Source organism: Notolepis coatsorum (genome assembly GCF_963971535.1).
Source record: "Notolepis coatsorum genome assembly, chromosome: 12".
Classification (NCBI taxonomy): Eukaryota; Metazoa; Chordata; class Actinopteri; order Aulopiformes; family Paralepididae; genus Notolepis; species Notolepis coatsorum.
The window spans coordinates 38058985-38078551 of record NC_140176.1 but is presented as its reverse complement, the minus strand read 5'-3'; the positions used below and the strand labels follow the sequence as shown (position 1 = coordinate 38078551).

The following is a 19567-nucleotide window of genomic DNA, read 5'->3' as shown; positions in this document are numbered from 1 at the left end:
ATTTCATGAAAGCAAAGTGTTTTGTTTGTCTAAGATTTAAAAAGGTTTAAACTTTACAGCACTAACAAAGTTGAAGTGCTGTACAAGTCCCACAACATAAAAACATATATATATATTAATAAAAAAAATTAAAAAATTAAAATTATCTCGAAGCTTCGAATTAAAATTGAATCTCGGTCCCGAAGCTTCGAATTCCAAAAAAATTCGAAGGTCAGCCCTAGTAAACAGCGACTCCTACAGTTCGGTCGGGGCGACTGCACAGCAAGGAAAGGATCTAGGAGAGGTAGTGTGATCCTTCCACACGTTACACTCTCCCAGTGAGAGTCCGCGCTGCCAGGTGAAAAGAAGCGGTGGGCTGGCTACACATGAGGAAGCATGTGATAGTCTCCGCCCTCCCGGACCGACGGTAGGGGATAGAGTGCGCAATGACCAGGAAGGGGATTGGGAATTGGCATAACGACTAACATTGGGATGGGAGAAAAACGGAAAAAAGGAGGAAAAAGATAATACAAAAATATATATATATTGGTTGCAGATATAGAAGGGGGCACAAAAAACTCTGCCCAGCCCAAATACATATATATTAATATATATATATATATATATAATATTTATTCTTATTAATTTATTATTTTTGTTTGCTGGGGGCAGTGTTTTGTGCCCCCTCTGGGTGGCGCTCTAGGCAACCGCCTATGTCGCCTATAGGAAGCTCCGACCCTGATGGTACAGTACAGGCTGGGTATACCAGCTAGCACAGAGTCAAACTGACCTGTGTCCTTGCCTCCGAGCTGCAGGCCAGTGCAGCCAGGCAGCGTGTGGCCTCGAGCAGGGTGTGTGAGTTCCTGGACTTCAGCGGCTCCACCAGGGCCTGCATGGTGCCGTGTGACAGGACGCTGCAGCGGAGGGGCTCGTGGTTGGCCATGTTGGCGAGGGTGGCCGCGGCGTGGGCCACCGTCTCTGTACAGGCGTCCTGGAGCTGCTTTACCAGAGGGTCGCTCCCCTCTGCCTCATACACCGCACTAACAAACACCACACACACAGACAGACACACACACACACACCCCGGCACACACAGACACACACCATACACACACACATACACCACACACATACAGATTATGTAAAGACTTGTCATCGTACGCCTCATGACCCATGCTGACTAACGCACGTACACACAAACTAGCATTACACATATACACAGAGAGATTACTGTATGTAGAGACTCTTCAACCTCTGCACTGCATTGAGACACACACACACATGCACACACACACACACACACATGCACACACACACACACACACACACACACACACACACACACACACACACACACACACACACACACACACACACACACACACACACACACACACACACACACACACACACACACACACACACACACACACACACACACACACACACACACACACACACACACACACACACACACACACACACACACACACACACACACACAGGATGTGGTAGAGATTTATACAATCCTCTATGTCTCACACACCACACTAAAACACACTATTCATACTGTATACAGAGATTGATTGAACAGGCTCTTGATTGCAGATGGTTAAACACACACACACAAATATATGGACATTATAAACCCTCCTACACACATTCAGTCACTCATAAACACACACCCTGACATAGACACATACACACTCAGACGCACACACACCCTGACATAGACACATACACACTCAAGACTAGGGCTGACCTCGACTAGTCGAATAGTCGACTAATCGATCGAAAGGAGCCGTAGTCGACTGCCAACCTCTTAGTCGAATGCAAAAAATATATATAATATTTTATAATAATAAAATAAATTTCACTCGTCTAATGAACACACTAGAGTAGACAAATATAAAGATGTATCCATCAGTGGACCAATTGCATGGTTTCGCAGAGGACAAGAAGCCTTCAGTCGACTCCTTCAGACATTAAGTACAGCCCAAATGGAATGATAAAAAGGAAGATTATAAATAAATTCTAATCTTCATTTATTATTATTTCTTTTTTGCATTCGGGGGGGGGGGTAGTCGACTACCAGTCGACCATGGGGAGGGAGTTCCAAAGGGTGGGGACAGCGACACTAAAAGCCCTGTCCCCGATGGTCCGCAACCTGGCTTGTGGTATGGTGAGTAAGCCTGTGTCAGAGGAGCGGAGATTCCAGGAGGGGGTGTAGATGTGGAGCAGGTCGGATAGGTATTGAGGGGCGGTGGTATGTAGGGATTTATATGTGAGCAGGAGGATCTTGAAGGTGACACAAGATTTTACGGGAAGCCTAGTAAGTCTTTGCACTGCTGTGGTCAGGCAAGCGCTACCGGAGTCTCATGGCCAGTACGGAGAGACTCAAAAGGAGATTCTATCCCCAGGCCATCAGGATGCTCAATGACTCTATGCTATACTAACTCACCCATTCTACATTCATTGCCCACACATCCACATGCACACACTCACTTTAAACATTCACCTTAACATTCACTTAGACACTTAGGGCGGCTAAGTGGCCCAGTGGGCAAGGCACTCGCCACTAACGCAGGATATGCTGGGTTCGAGCCCAGCTCTCGGCGTTGCTTCCGGCTTGGCTAGTCGTCCATACTAATACAATTGGCAGTATTAGGGGGTGGGAAAGCCGGTGGGTGGGGATCGGACGTTGTGGACAGCGACTCCTACAGGTCGGTTGGTGCGCCTGTACAGCAGAATCAGGAAGCAACGGGGGCAGCGTGAGCCTCCCACGCGTTACTCCTCGCCACTGAGAGATCGCGGTGTGCAGGTGAAAAGATGCGACGTGTACCGGAGGGGACACGTGATGCAAGGCTTCGTCCACATTGCAGCCGACCAGTGGGAGGCATGGTCTAACAACGTTCGAGACAGGGGAGGGTAGAATTGGATAATGCGAAATTGGGATGGGAGAAAAAGATAGAAAATGGGGAGAAAAAGTAGATAAAAAAAAACATTCACTTAGACACTTTAAACAGAACACTACACCATACTTTATCTATTTTATCTATTTATTACTAAAAGATTTGCACTACATTTTTAAAAGAAATTGCATTTGAGCATTTTGTACTTTAGTTTCGTATATTGTATATTTTGTATAGTGTTTGGTCTTTATTCTTTTTACTCTTTTTTTACTGTATAAAGCACAATCTCAGGGTGTGATGGATCACGGTTTATGTGGGTTTTATTTTAGTTTATTCTGTATTTTATTTTTTTATTATTTTTTTAAACAAACATATAAACAAACATGATATACAAGCATTAATTAACAGTGCATATCCAATGAAATCACCATTTAGTTAAATGTCTTATACAGGATATACCCCTAATACCTGTTATCTAGTTCCCTATTTTAGTTTATTCTAAGGTGCTTTGGATGTATTTTTGGTTCTCTGTTGAGCTGTCAATCACCAGACACCAGTTAATTGCCATGCGGCAGGGCAGGTGTGTGGGCTTGATTGCCACCTGATTGGTGTCAGGTGTGCAGTGCTTTAAAGTAGGTTTGGTTGACTGTGTTCGGATGCTTGTCCATTTCATGTTTTCCCTCACTAGTAGAGGAGTGTCTCAAGCTCATGCTTCTAGGGTTTTATCTGTCTCTAGTGCTGTTGGTTTTTTGTTTTTTTTTCAACTGCTAGGCAGTGGTGGTTACTTTGTTGTTTTTTCCCCAGTTATTATATACTGGTGTTTTATTTTTATTTATTTTATTTCCCCCACTCTCTCATCGCTCAGCGATTCCAGTGGTTACCCCTCTGGGGCAGGGACGTGCACAGGACTTTAGAGGGGCAGGTGCTCAAAGGCTGTTTTAACCTAGCCCGATTTTTAAAGGCCCTTTTCGGGGCGGGGGGGGGGGGGGGGGGGGGGGGGGGCCTTTTATGCTTTTTGGGGGGTTTTGGTGATCAAATATTGAACTATAATAATCAGTGCAGGAGCTCACTTATCCTTGAAAGAAATTGACTTAAAAGGCCCATACATCTCCATAAATGTTCAGGGGGGAGGGAATAAGTGCTTACCCTACAGACCCCATGAAGTGCTGTATATTCTGTATTGTTTAATATAAATGCATTTTTTATTCCAATCCCGATTTGTATTTGAAATTCCCAAATCCCATCGGACTTGACTTCTTCGTGTCCCTCAATGAGTGTAATACCAGCATTCAACTGTATGCACCACAGCGGTTTCTATTATCATAATCACCACCACCCACGCTATGCATAAAATATACAGGATAGGGATGCACGATAATTATCGGGCCGATATCAGCAATTATGACGTCATCCCGATAAACCCGATAACGTTATTGATAGCTCCGATAATATATAATAAATGTTTTGGTTAAAATAAATCCGGTGTGGGTGGATTTGGATGAAGGGCGCTTGTTTTTATTATAGCCTCCTCCCGTTTTGCCAGTACTGTGGTACGACTGACAGCGTGTGGTTTAGGAACAGGGAGTTTTTCACAAATCCAACGCTCCCTTTCTTGGCTGTGACGTAGTCACGTTACATTCGGAGGCAGACAGTCGATCTGCTCTTCTTCTTACCACCTCTTCTTCTTACCACCAATCAGAAGCTCTCGTTTGTTTATTTACCTCCGGATTGTCGGCCATTATTCTACTCGGAGCTCAGGCTAATAACGTTAGCTCCCCGCCAGCCACATTGACAAGTACCAGCGCTTATACATTACTGGCAAATGTCTTGTTGCACTTGTGGCAACGAGCGTTGTCAGCATCGACTTTAGTAAAATAGACCCAGACTTTTGAACGTTTCGTTCTGTCCGCCATGATGAGAACAGAGCTGTCTGTACTCGGCAGCACCCGTGTGTGTGTGAGCACTAGGGATGGGTACCGAATTCGGTACTTCTGAGGTACCGAACCGAAACACGTCGGTTCTACCGAGTATCGAATCAAGTGAGAGAAAAAAAAGTATAATTTTTTTTTTTCCTTTTTTTCCCCTTTTTTCTTTTTTTTCCTTTTTTTTTCTTCATGTCAACGTTCACACGCACAATATATGCTTACCTAGGATTTGACTTGATTCAACAACAAAGCAGTCGGAGCAATGACAAGCCGAAAACTGTCGAAATTGTAGTTATTTGAAGTTTGGATTTTTTTTTTTACGACTGAGGTAGGTAAATTAAATTTCTTGAGACTAAAGTACCGAAAAAAGGTACCGTTGGGTACCGGTATCGATTCACAGGTACCGGTACCGGTATTGGTTCAAATGTGAAAGGTACCCATCCCTAGTGAGCACAGCCCCCTCCTCGCGCAGGCAGAGACACCGAGGCAGGAGAGATATAGAAAACAGCCAACAAGATTAGTTTGCAACGTTTAAATTCCTCAAAAAAAACCTCCATAATTTCTCGAGTACCGATAGCAGTACCGATGACGTCGGAGCTTATAAATACTAAAAAAAAAAATATATATATATATATATACATTTAAAAAAAATATATAATACAATACATATCGGTTATCGATATCGGCTTGAGGAGCATAAAGTTATCGGTATCGGTGTCAAAAAATCAATATCGTGCATCCCTATCCGCGGAGAGGCACGCTGAGGAGGCCGTGCAAACTGCAATGGAGTATGGGGCATCTCTCTCTTTACCTAATATTTTGATTCTATCCTGACATTATTCAGTTGGAAGGGCAGTCTATATGCGTAACGGTAAAAAAAATTCAAAAAGAAAAAAAAATTCAAAAAGGGCACTTTTTTTTATGAGGCTCAAAAAGGCAGGTGCTCAAGCACCCCTTGGGCTCTATGTGTGCACGTGCCGGGGTAACTTTAAGATTCCCCTTTTTGTGTGTGTCTGCGTGTGTCCTACATCCCCCGCCCCCAATCCTGACACAGGGGGCTAATACAGAACCAAGCATTTCACTGTAATGTACCTTATATGTGACAAATAAAACAAAACCCTGAAGTTGAACTTGAGGTTGACTCACTAGGCGTTGAGCTGGTTGTCGAGTGTGAGATGGGACAGGGCCTGGGCTGCTGCCTCTCTCAGCTCTGAACTCTCGCTGCTCAACAGCTGCACCACCGCGCCGATACAGTCTGAAACACACAGTGTTTTGTGAGAAGGTGCGTGTATTTTTACTTTGTGTGTTTGTGTTTGTCTGTATGTATGTGTGTGTGTGTGTGTGTCTGTTTGTCTACGTGTGTATACATGCGTACGTTGGTATGTATCTGTGTGACTGGATGTCGGTGTTTATGCATGTCTGTACATCTGTGTGTGTGTCAGTATGTGTTTATACATATATGCGTGTGTATGTGTATATATTTGTGTGTGTGTACTGTAGCTCTATGTCCGTGTGTGTGTGCGTGTGAGTCTGACTCAGGTCTCTGAAGCAGTCCTTGCTGGCAGGGAAGAGACTCATGGTGGCCACCGCCTGGCAGACGTCCGTCCTCACGCTGTCACTGTCCACAGACAGCAGCTCCACCAGGGTCTTCTCCACCGCCTGCTTATGGAGCAGCTTCCGGTTCTCTGCTGCAAACACAACCACACACAACACAGGACCCGTCAACACGTGTGGAGAGTGGCTTTTTCCAAGTGTTTAGAACTGATAGGTTTTCTAAAGCTTGGAGAAGGAGGCAATCTAGACTAGTTGTTTGCATTATGTACAATATGTACAATATGTACATAATATGGCTTTAAAACTGTATAGGACCCAGGCCTAGAACTGCACCCTAAGAGAGGGAACTGCGCCCTGGGTGGGAGGTATGCCCTGGGTGGGAGGTTCGAAGGGTCGAAGTGGGTATCAAACAGGAGGGAAGACTGTCAAGTTTTAAACTGTGGATACCAAACAGAGAAGGTAAGGACGACTTTGAACTGTTGAACAGTAATGCAGAACAATTTTATTGCACTGTAAAAAAATAGATTTTATGTCTGCACTTTATGTGTTCATTTTATGTCTATTCTATTCTACTCTTTTATTGCACTGCACTATTGCACTATTTTACTCTGTCTATTTTATCTTACTCTTTTTATTATTGTCTATTTAAAACTGAATCAAACCATTACAAGGTGACCTGTTGGGATGTTAGATCCTAATGTGAAAAACTGTTATTTATATGTCTGCACTTTATGTGCTCATTTTATGCCTCATTTTATTGTATGTCTCTTTTCTGTTGTGAAGCACTTTGAGCTGCAGTTCCTATATGAAAGGTGCTATAGAAAAAGTGTATTATTATTATTATTAATATATGAAATACAGTAATTATGAGATTGATCTATTTCTGTTGATGTCAGCCGAAACATCTACAAACATGTCAGCCGAAACCTGACCAATCTTTCGCCGTCGACTAAAGACACTTCTTCAATCACTATCTTAAATGAAAAACATAGATAATAATAACCTTCTTAACACATTGAGTGCCACGCCCTTTCCGGGAAATTAGGTCTAGATTGCCACCGCTTTAATCAATGGGAGGACGGGTATATTTGCGAACGCTTAAACTATATCTTAAATTATGGCTATGGGTCTAATACACCCGTCGCTTATCAATTACTTGCTTGCAGTCAACATGTATGAAATGGATTGTTTTTTCATCTGTACATTTCCATTTTATACCGTTTTGAATACGAGTATAGTTTTGGAGATTTCTAGTAATTCCAGATAAAGACACGATAATAGCCCTTTAGTGAAATACACAAAACACGTCATTTTCCGGCTGATTTATGAATTGTTTTCAAATAAACGCTAGATTATCGATAGTATATGTGTCCTCATGCACGAAGAGAAGCAGGGTCTGAAAAATCGCTTCTCCATACTTTGGTCGGTGCGAACCTCACACACACACACACACACACACACGCACGCTCCGATGGCGGAGAAAGGAACATCTGATTACCCCAAGATTCGTAACATAAAGTCCTTACCTCACATCTGATGTCATGCAAAAAGATTAATCCAATTCCTGATCGCCATTCCAAATATCAATCACGTCCATTGATCCAACGTTATAGTCCAAAACACATAAAATAACACCACGATGCTTCCAGTCCCCCCAGTCAATGCAATAGTATCCAGCTGCATGCCCGAGAAGTAAAACCTGGACCGGAGTTATTTTTTTGATGCACAGTCCCAGCCAATCCAAACCAATGATGTGCAATACCATCCGGGAGACGATAGGCGGCGGTATTTGCCCTTTGCGAGCTCAGACCCATTCCCAATGATAACGTCAGGCTGGATGGATGATTGTTGCACATGTTGATTCCCCTTCTCCTCTCTATATATTACACACCTGCAACTGTCACCCAGCCTTTTCACTGTAACTTAACTGTTTTGCTTCATGTAGGTATCATGTGTATGTCATTTCATTTGGTTGTTTGTTTGATGTGTGTTTTAACTATTTCTGTCTCTCTTCTATATTATTTGATTTTATTTAAGTTAATTTATTTAAAGAATTTTATGAGCAGATTTTGAGTCTTAGTTTTAGGTTAATAGTCATCCTAGTGAACTCCAGCAGGACATGAGTCTCAACTTACAGCCCCGTGCTGCCCTGGTGATGGCTCTGACGGCAGAGGACTGGACCTCGGGTGAGGAGGGAGAGAGGAGGAACTGCATCAGCCTGGTCAGGCCTCCCACCTGGTCGATCATGTGGAGACTCTGCTCCTCATGCACACTGTTAGCCACTACCTGTATGGCATCAGCGTGGAGGTCACTGAAGTCCTGTCAGAGAGAGAGAGAGAGAGGGAGGGAGAGGGAGAGGGGGAGAGAGAGAGAGAGAGAATATGGTTTGCAAACATTTACAAATATCAACAAGCCCTTACAGTGACAAAGGGACACTCATACTGTACCATATACTATATTATATAGATATATTTACTCTCACCGCATATATTATACAGTATACCTATCCTCACCTGTCTGTACTTACCTGCACATAGTCCTTTACTATATCTATATCTGTACATATCCTACTCTTACTAGTTACACTGCTGGCCCGTAAAAGTCATACTGTCATTATTTATTATACTACAACTCTGTACATACATCCGATTAGCACTACACTCCGTAGTACTCAGTTGTACCTGTACATTTCACACTGCTACATTTGCACTCTGGTTGGATACCAAACCTACTTTTGTTGTGCTGTACTTGTGCTGCATAATGACAATACATTTTAATATAATCGAATAAATACTAATACACACACACACACACACACACACACACACACACACACACACACACACACACACACACACACACACACACACACACACACACACACACACACACACACACACACACACACACACACACACACACACACACACACACACACACACACACACACACACACACACACACACACACACACACACACACACACACACACACACACACACACCTTGTTGCTGAGGAAGTCCATGAGCTTCTCGAAGCCCATCTTCTCGATGAAGGTGATCCGCGTGTCTGCGTCGGTGGTGACGTTCGCCAGCGTCTTCACGGCCAGCAGCTGGATGACGGGGAAGTCCGACGACAACAGGTGCAGCAGCAGAGGGACCCCGTCCAGCTTGTGCACCGCCTGGCGACAGGGCAGGTCCTGCACACGGGGCACACAGGGCACACGCACGCGCAACATATAATACATAAACAGGTGTATTCTGAAGGGGCGTTTCTCTTTTGGTGCCCGTAGGAAATGATTTTGGTTTTGATTATTTGAAAAGAGGAATATGTAGACTCGACCCACGGACAGATGTGGAATAACCTAAATTAATTACATTTGTGAAAATTAAATCTGCACCATTTTTAAGTGTTTTTAGTCGTCAATGTTTTTAGTCGTAGTGTAATTTAGGTTTTTTTCACATGATGACAAGATGTTTTTCTTATCTACCTACTGCAGAAAGTACACAAAAGCTCCCTGTTGTCATTGTGCATTAAGAAAAATAAATGTATTAAAAATTCCAATTGACCAATCCCAAGCAATCCCTCATCTCTTGACCCTCCAATCACAATCGTTGCCTTCCTCGGTCAAGTTAAGAGAGATTGGAGCTTGGGATCGGTCGATTACCAAATGAAAAAATCGAAATAAATGTTTCACCCATCGAAACGGGCACACTGCAAATTACATAAATGTAATGAATAGATTGCAATTTCACATTTGAGAGGCAGCAAACACGTGCACGCACACACACACACACAGTGGCTCGGGAGGTATAGCAGTTGTCTGGTAATCCGGAGGTTCCCGGTTGTATTCCGTCTCCTCCCGGGCAGCGTGTCGAAGTGTTCTTGAGCAAGACACTTAACCCCCTAACTGCTCCCGATGAGCAGGTTGGCACCTTGCATGGTCGCCTCTGCTATCGGTGTGTGAATGTGTGAGTGAATGGGTCAAATGTGAGGAACAAAATTGTAAAGCGATTTGGATAAAAGCGCTATACACATGCACGCACACACACACACACACACACACACATGCGCGTGCATTGCTAGCCAGTCCACCTGAACCAGGTTGAAGATGGTCTCCAGGGTGTTCTTCTGGACGTCTGGGTCTGGGCTGGACAGCAGCTGGATGAGAGGCGCCATTCCCTTGCTGTCAAAGATCTTCACCTTGAAGCTCCAGTCTACTGACAGACAGGCCAGACACAGAGTGGCGAACTCATGCACCAACTTGTCCTCTAACCGAACAACGTACAGAGAGGACAAGAATAACACACACACACACACACACACATCATTAGCATCAGGTTTTACATGCAGTATAAGCCAGCATGCATAACAGGAACACATTCATTTTTGTTCATATGTGTGAGCAGTCGACTGACCTAAAGAGTGTATGTATGTATTATGTATGTATGTATGTATACATGTATATATATGTGCAATTGTGCATATGTAGTTGTATATAAAATGGCTAGATTAACTATACAGGGTAATTTACAGTGTTGTTGATCAAAGTGGCAAATAAGGAGTTTTTCATTATAAGTCTGACCATGAAGGGAGGAGGTCGTTTCTAAATTAGTAAATTATGATTTGAGGAAAAGGGGTGGGATTAAATAAGTGTATACTTCTTCCTTCCCACTCCTTTTCAAATATGTAATGACAAAATGTAGTTAGACTTTTGTGTTTCTTTTATACATTTATATTTGAATGGCTTAAGGCTATATCTGTTTTTGTTTGTTGTTGTTGCATATTTGAAATAAACTTCAATCAATCATTCAAAAAAACACGCAGAGCTGTGACTTACCTTCAGGTGACAGTCCGGCGATGATCGAGGGAATAACATCTAACTTCTTCAAAGCACGCTTCACGTCAACTTTAGATAAGAACAGAGGAAGGGGTAAATAGAAGCACAGCCTCTATCCAGTCGGTAAGTCAGAGAGCAAGTTAGTTAGTTAGCTAGCCAACCACTCGGTAAAATAGGGGGCATTGCCATGGCAACAGCGGTTGTTTCACGCACCGTTGTTGGCCATGATGCCCAGGGCCATGAAGGCGTTACGTCGGACCAGCTTGTCTTCGTGGGCGATGAGCGGAGATAGAGGCCCCACCGCCCCCAGCCCTAGCAGTTCTAACCTGTTCTCATCTCCTGACACCAGAGGGAGACAGAGAGTAGATAATCTGATTAGGATGAGGGGCAGATCAATGGAGAGTGTGTGTGTGTGTGGTGTGTGTGTGTGTGTGTGTGTGTGTGTGTGTGTGTGTGTGTGTGTGTGTGTGTGTGTGTGTGTGTGTGTGTGTGTGTGTGTGTGTGTGTGTGTGTGTGTGTGTGTGTGTGTGTGTGTGTGTGTGTGTGTGTGTGTGTGTGTGTGTGTGTGTGTGTGTGTGTGTGTGTGTGTGTGTGTGAGTGAGTGAGTGAGTGAGTGAGTGAGTGAGTGAGTGAGTGAGTGAGTGAGTGAGTGAGTGAGTGAGTGAGTGAGTGAGTGAGTGAGTGAGTGAGTGAGTGAGTGAGTGAGTGAGTGAGTGAGTGAGTGAGTGAGTGAGTGAGTGAGTGAGTGAGTGAGTGAGTGAGTGAGTGAGTGAGTGAGTGAGTGAGTGAGTGAGTGAGTGAGTGAGTGAGTGAGTGAGTGAGTGAGTGAGTGAGTGAGTGAGTGAGTGAGTGAGTGAGTGAGTGAGTGAGTGAGTGAGTGAGTGAGTGAGTGAGTGAGTGAGTGAGTGAGTGAGTGAGTGAGTGAGTGAGTGAGTGAGTGAGTGAGTGAGTGAGTGAGTGAGTGAGTGAGTGAGTGAGTGAGTGAGTGAGTGAGTGAGTGAGTGAGTGAGTGAGTGAGTGAGTGCGTGCGTGTGTGTGTTGTTCTTGTTGTGGGCCTAGCTAGGCTATTAGTGAGAGCACTCAGTCAGACATAATCAGTTAGTCTAATCAGGGCAATTGTGATGCGACTGAACGGGACAAAGCAGAACGGGGCAATTTGACAGAGGATGAAGCTCCTCAACAAAGGCTCCAGAGGCTGAACGTTATGAACAATGCTCCACGGAGCCACAATGACTGCGCTTTGAGACGTTTATATGCATTTAAGATCATTTTTACATAGTACATAGCTTATATATTGTATAATTTATGTTCATTGCATGGTCTAGTATCCGTCGGTGAGATTACCTCTGTCGTGTACCCTGTGTGTTCAACTGTTAGAATGTGGATTGTTGTATGTTCCTGCACAGATAACCAAGGCAAAACCAAGGTTCCCTCTCGTTAGCACAATACCATGTGCAGCCACTTGGTTTTTCTATTTGTATTTGTGTATTTATTTATTTATTTTGTACCTTTATTCGTCCAGGAATGATTTGCTGAGATCTTCCAGCAGCGATGCCCTGCTTTACACTGCAGTTCCACACATTCATACCTGGAAGCTGCTCAGTACAACCAATCTTCTACTGGGGGCGACATGACTCAGGAGGTAGAGCAGGTCGTCTGGTAATCAGAAGGTTCCCGGTTCCATTCAGCCTCCTCCTGGCAGCGTGTCGAAGTGTCCTTGAGCAAGACACTTAAACCCCTAACTGCTTCCGATGAGCAGGTTGGCACCTTGCACGGTCGCCTCCATCGTCGGTGTGTGAATGTGAGGCATAAGTTGTAAAGCACTTTGGATAGAAACGCTATATAAATGCAGTCCATTTACCATTTACTGTTGTAAATGGGCTTTTGGTATATAAAAATGGACTGCATTTATATATATTTTTAACCAAAGCGCTTTACAACTTATGCCTCACATTCACTCACAGACGGGGGAGGCGACCGTGCAAGGTGCCAACCTGCTCATCGGAAGCAGTTAGGGATTAAGTGTCTTGCTCAAGGACACTTCGACACGCTGCCAGGAGGAGCCGGAATCGAACCAATAACCTTTCTGATTTCCAGACGACCGCTCGACCTGCTGAGCCACTGTCTCTCATTCACTAGTCACCTTCAGGACACTAGCCCTCTCTTCTCTTAACCTTTAGGCCTCCGCAGATTTTACATTTACATATAGTCATTTAGCTGACGCTTTTATCCAAAGCGACTTACAAATTGTAAACAACAAGTCAGCAGGAAGGGTACATTCGACTCTGGCAGCAAAGGGTCAGTGGCATTGTTCATCAAACAGTGTTGAACTTGAGTGTTACACTCTGAGTGCATAGTAGTATAACATTAGCATGATAGGTAGTAGTATAAGTATAGCATAGTAGTATAGGTACATAATACTAAAAAGACAGTAAGAAGGTTTTTCTTTTATTTCAGATAATTTGTTTGAAGAGGTGTGTTTTTAGTCTACAGTGGAAAATCGGGTTTCAGGTGTCCTGACTGGTGGGAAGTTAGTTCCACCATTGTGGAGCGAGGACCGAGAATAGCCTGCTTCGCTTTGATGACCCCCAAGGAGCTCGGATAGGAGTGGGTCTGAGGCGGCCAGAAGATGCAGCGCATAGGGGTCTTGAGGATGTGTAGTTAAAAGATGTAGAGCGTAGGGTCCTGAGGGTGTGTAGTTAGAAGATGTAGTGCGTAGGGGTCCTGAGGGTGTGTAGTTAGAAGATGTAGTGCGTAGGGGTCCTGAGGGTGTGTAGTTAGAAGTGGCTTCACGCAGCAATGTTTTGCAATGCATAAAGTTTAATAGCAAACAACTTCACCACAGACTGCAGTTGTTTTAAATTATTTTAAATGTTTAATTGATTGACTTTCCGTCTCTATATTGTTTTCTTTTTTTGTATTTATCATGTGTTGTATTTCTCGACATCATTGTAAATGAAAGCTTGCTAGATCTACGTTTCCGACACTCAACCGCTGGGCCACAGAAACGTAGATCTACGTTTTTGGCAACCAAATGGTTAAGAGCGGTTTTGGATGTGGGTAGGGATTCACATTTTTTTACGGCTGTGGGTAGGGCGTTCCACATTGTTGTGGCATAATTGCGAAACGTGTTTAGTCCCTTGTTTGTGCCGAATCTGGGTTGCACATGATTTGTGGAACTCCCTCTGGTGTTGTGGGCATGGTATTCACTGACCTTTGGGAAGTATTTCGACATGTACATGGGTACCTGTGTATCTTGTAGACCAGGCCCATTGCAAGTTGCTGTACTCTGTCATCTACTCTAAGCAATCCTAGGTAGTCAAAGTGGGCAGGGGTGAGGTGGGTTTTAAGAGTAAGGTCAAGTAGTAGTCTGACCAGTTTTGTGATGTTTGTAATCTTGTTTTTAGCGCCTTTGAGGTGCTTTGATATCATGAGGTGCAAGCATAGTCGTAGTACCCTTGGATGAGTGCTCCTGCCAGTCTTCAGGGTATTCTTGTTTACCAGAGAGGAGATCCGGTACAAGAATCTAGTTCGTTGGTTGACATTTTTGATTACATTGGATGCCATTTTGTCACAGGAAAGATTTGCCTCTAGGATGGAACCCAGGTATGTAATTTCATCTTTCCTTGAGATAATATTGTCACCCACTGTAACTGAGAAGCCATCGGTCTTGCTGAGTTTGTTATTTGATCCGAAGAGAATGGACTCTGTTTACCCAGGTGTAATGATAGTTTGTTATCAGCGAGCCAGGTGCAGATTCTGCCGAGTTCTGAGCTGAGGGTTTTTTCAACCTGTAACTTGTTCTTGTCAGATATCAGCAGCGCTGAGTCATCCGCGAACAAGAACAAGTTGACGTTGCATAAATTAGGAACAGTAGCGGTCCTAGCTTCCTTGTGGAACACCACAGCTCACTGGGAGGGGGGGGGGATAGAGTACTGTATACCTCCACCATCTGTTCTCTCCCCTCCAGGTAGGATTGCATCCAGCTCACTGATAGACTATCAAAACCAATTGCTTTTAGCTTGTCAATCAGAATGGAGTGATTGACAGTGTCGAAGGCCTTTTGTAGGTCCAGCATGACCATGCCGCAGTATTTGCCCTCATCCACCTCTTGTTTGATGTGGTCGTTCAAATAGAGAAGGCATGTGTCAGTGGAGTGGGATGTTCTGAAGCCAGATTGGAATTCGTAGATTCGATTTTTTTTCCGCAAGGTACTTTTCGACCTGTTCATAGAAAATGTTTTCCATGACTTTCGAGATGGAGGTAAGAATAGAAACAGGGCGGTAGTTGCCTGGGTCTAATTTGCTGCCTTTTTTTGTGCAGGGGGGTCACTCTCGCAATTTTGAAGTCTTTGGGGACGTGTCCCTGTTTTATGGAGAGGTTTATTATGTGTGTGATGACTGGGGTGATGGCGGCTGCTGAGTCTCTGAGGAATTTGGAGGGGATATTGTCATGGCCAGTGGCCTTGTTAGGTTGGAGGGCGCTCAGTTTTTTGAGTACCTCATCTGTTGTTACCATTTCAAGTTTGAAGTCGTCTTTGCGGACCCCTAGGTTTTTGTAGTATGCTACTATGTGTTCTACCCCAAAATGCCCTGAGTGGGAGGGTAGTTTATTAACCAGTGTTGTGGCTATGTTTGTAAAGAATATGTTTAGGTATTTGGCCACATCCAGTTTGTCTGTGATGAGAGTGTTTTCTGTCTTTAGGTTTATGTTTGTAAATCTGGTTTTTATGTGCACATTCCAGGGTCTGTAACTGAGAGCCTGGACAACGAGAACAAGCTGTGCCGTGGAACCACTTTAAGATTAGATAGGTGCAAACAAGCTGCAGGGAAACCAGTGCAGACCTCTGGACCATATTAGTGTTTGTTTGTATACAAAAGCCATTCTGGGGCAGCTTCCAGCTTATAAGCACTTTACTTACTCCTTCAACCAAGAGGTGGATGTTACAATCTGAGATCACAAAATGATATCTCATACAGTATCATGTTCCTCCTGTACAGAACTGAATTTGGGGAAACACGTGTTCAGCTGTGCTGCTACTGTATGTTATCTTGGAACTTCTGGAATTACAAAAGGGTTCGAAGCTAGAGTCCCTCAATGGAATTTATCATTTTAAAGAATTAATGGGACACCTGCTTGCCATGGAGTGCTTGTGTTTTTAATTTAGTCTTTTTCGTTGAAATGTGACATTTTCTCAACTTTTTTTGTATTTGTGTGCTTTGTCATCTTGTTTTTCATTTGTGTTTGTTTTAATGTTGTTTTATATTTGATCATTATCTGTATGCTGCCTTCTTGGCCAGGGCCCACTTGCAAAAGAGGTGGGAATATCAATGTGACTACCCTGCTAAAGAAAATGTATATATATATTTAAATATGGCATTGAGCAGATCACCTTTTCTAAGTATGGGACCACACTTTTCTTTGTGTTGTTCTGCATTAAAGTAGCCTATATGTTGTTTTCATATAAGTCACGAAAATGTATTAAATACTGAATTATATTACTTTCCTGAGAGGGGTTCCATCTCTTTAAAAACAAAATAAAAAACAAAACAAAAAAACTGTGAAATCCAAGACATGGAACAACGTAATTATACACAAGCAGCTAGGAAGCATATAAGTAGGGGATACAGATTCTGAGACAATGAAAGGTTAACATGAGGGAGGTATAGTAGAGGTACCTTTCTCTGCAAACTTATAGATGGCCCCACAGGCTTTGGCTAAGACCTCTTCCTCGGGGGAGCTCAGCATCAACACTACAGTGGCTGGCTTTTTGCTCTCGAAGGGCAGCGGTTCAAACTGTTGGAAGACGAGAGGTTTAATGAGATAGCTCTCGCTCCCCACTCACCCGTGTGTGTGTGTGTGTGTGTGTGTGTGTGTGTGTGTGTGTGTGTGTGTGTGTGTGTGTGTGTGTGTGTGTGTGTGTGTGTGTGTGTGTGTGTGTGTGTGTGTGTGTGTGTGTGTGTGTGTGTGTGTGTGTGTGTGTGTGTGTGTGTGTGTGTGTGTGTGTGTGTGTGTGTGTGTGTGTGTGTGTGTGTGTGTGTGTGTGTGTGTGTGTGTGTGTGTGTGTGTATGTTTAACTTATGTGTATGTTTTTCTGTCTATCCTCTCTATGATGTAGCGACATTTCCCAGCTTATTGCAACATGTGTTTAGCTTTTAGTGTTTCTTCGAGGGACATGTAACCTGCTTACCCTTACTACTGCATCCGTGTTAGGAGATTCCTTTTCCTTTTCCTTTTTGCCTTTCTTCTCTTTCATCCTGAAATTAGAAATAACGTTAACTTAGCTTTGAAAAACGCTTTGAAAGAGAGCAGCGGACGCCAGGCCCGGACTGGCCATCGGGACGAATCCCGATGGGCCGGAAGTAAAGTGGGCTGGTCCAAAAAATATAAAATTCATGGGGGGAATGCGCCGGCAGGTTAAACTCCATAGTACGCATGCTTGCTCGCACAGAAACAGTCCGTCCAGATGATGTAGCCTACACAGCGCTCTACTACAGATACACTACCCAGAGCGCAATGACACATAGGTGACAATAGTGTGTGTGCGTGTGTGCGCACGGGCCGGAGTGACTCTGAACGTCTCAGGCTGAATTTGTGTCTCCTAGCCTATCCGTGACATTGAACGAGAGAAACTCAATGCCATTTGGAGCATACCGTAGCGTAGCCTAATTCTCCTAATTCTCTGACACGGTAGCCCAGTGTTTCTCAAAGTGGGGGGCGCGCCCCCCAGGGGCGGCGCAGAGGCATGACAGGGGGGGGCTTGAGATTTATTTAAAAAAAAAAAAAGAAAAAAACTTTTTTTCTTTTTTTTATTACAGAAAAGTATCACTAAAGTGCTATCTGTTGCAGCTGCACTGTTCTCCATGAAAATACCATTTCTCAAAATCTGAAAATCATTATTTAATAAAACACAGAAAAGGATCACCAAGTTACTCTGGATAAAAAAAAACTTTACAGACAACATTGAGACAAAGCTTCCTGACACATCTCCATCCAAACTCTTGGAAGAACTCTTTGAAATCTCATCTGATACCACCTAGAGAGCTAGTTTCAGAGTGTGGTGCTGAGTACCAAGTATCTCATCTCATGGCCCACCAAGTATCATGATGCAGCAGTTAAGGTGTTGATACCATTCAGCACCACATACAGTATCTGTGTGAAGCTGGCTTTTCATCCATGACAGCTCTGAAAACAAAATATAGGGCCAATTTGAAAGGTCACGATATTGGTGTTATTTCAATAAATTTAAACATGGCCCATTTCATGACTATTTTGTTGGGGCGAGGGGGGGGGGGCCCAAAATGTTTTGGTCCGTCAAAGGGGGGCCTGACAGAAAAAGTTTGAGAAGCACTGCCATAGCCTATTCTCTGACAATATAAGCCTTCAGAAAAAAAAATTGTTGTCCTTTTAATGAAGGAATACTCTCCAAATCAGATAACACGGACAGATGAGGTACTCAAAAAACTGAGCGCCCTCCAACCAAACAAGGCCACTGGCCATGACAACATCCCCTCCAAATTCCTCAGAGACTCAGCAGCAGCCATCACCCCAGTCATCACACACATAATAAACCTCTCCATAAAACAGGGACACGTCCCCAAGGACTTCAAAATTGCGAGAGTAACACCCCTGCACAAAAAGGGCAGCAAATTAGACCCGGGTAACTACCGCCCTGTTTCTATCCTTACATCCATCTCGAAAGTCATGGAAAAAATAGTATACGAACAGATCGAAAAGTACCTCGCGGAAAAAAATCTAATCTACGAATTCCAATCTGGCTTCAGAACATCCCACTCCACTGACACATGCCTTCTCTACTTGAACGACCACATCAAACAAGAGGTGGACGCGGGCAAATACTGCGGCATGGTCATGCTGGACCTACAAAAGGCCTTCGACACTGTCAATCACACCATTCTGATTGACAAGCTAAAAGCAATTGGTTTTGATAGTTTATCAGTGAGCTGGATACAATCCTACCTGGAGGGGAGGGAACAGATGGTGGAAGTAAACGGTACCCTATCCCCCCCCTCACAGTGAGCTGTGGTGTTCCACAAGGAAGCATACTAGGACCGCTACTATTCCTAATTTATGCAAATGACATGTCGTCAGCTTGTGACTGCAACTTGTTCCTGTTTGCGGACGACTCAGCCCTGCTGGTCTCTGACAAGAACAAGTTACAGGTTGAAAAAGCCCTCAGCTCGGAACTAGGCAAAATCTGCATATGGCTCGCCGACAACAAACTATCATTACACATGGGCAAAACAGAGTCCATTCTCTTCGGTTCAAATAACAAACTCAGCAAGACCGACGGCTTCTCGGTTACAGTGGGTGACAATATTATCACAAGGAAAGAT

General features: G+C 43.8%; 1 protein-coding gene across 1 annotated transcript in view; it reads right to left on the bottom strand.

Moving 5' to 3' along the window:
* armc3 (armadillo repeat containing 3) overlaps positions 1-17466 on the bottom strand; it is a gene marked incomplete at both ends in the record, with an annotated part of 51894 nt that extends 34428 nt beyond the window's left edge. The window contains 10 exons of the mRNA XM_084325807.1: positions 770-1019; positions 5963-6071; positions 6352-6504; positions 8506-8689; positions 9375-9569; positions 10466-10641; positions 11211-11279; positions 11424-11549; positions 16889-17006; positions 17401-17466. Coding sequence (XP_084181933.1) covers positions 770-1019; positions 5963-6071; positions 6352-6504; positions 8506-8689; positions 9375-9569; positions 10466-10641; positions 11211-11279; positions 11424-11549; positions 16889-17006; positions 17401-17466 — 1446 coding nt within the window. The remainder of the gene's footprint in view (positions 1-769; positions 1020-5962; positions 6072-6351; positions 6505-8505; positions 8690-9374; positions 9570-10465; positions 10642-11210; positions 11280-11423; positions 11550-16888; positions 17007-17400) is intronic.
* Positions 17467-19567: the final 2101 nt, after the last annotated feature.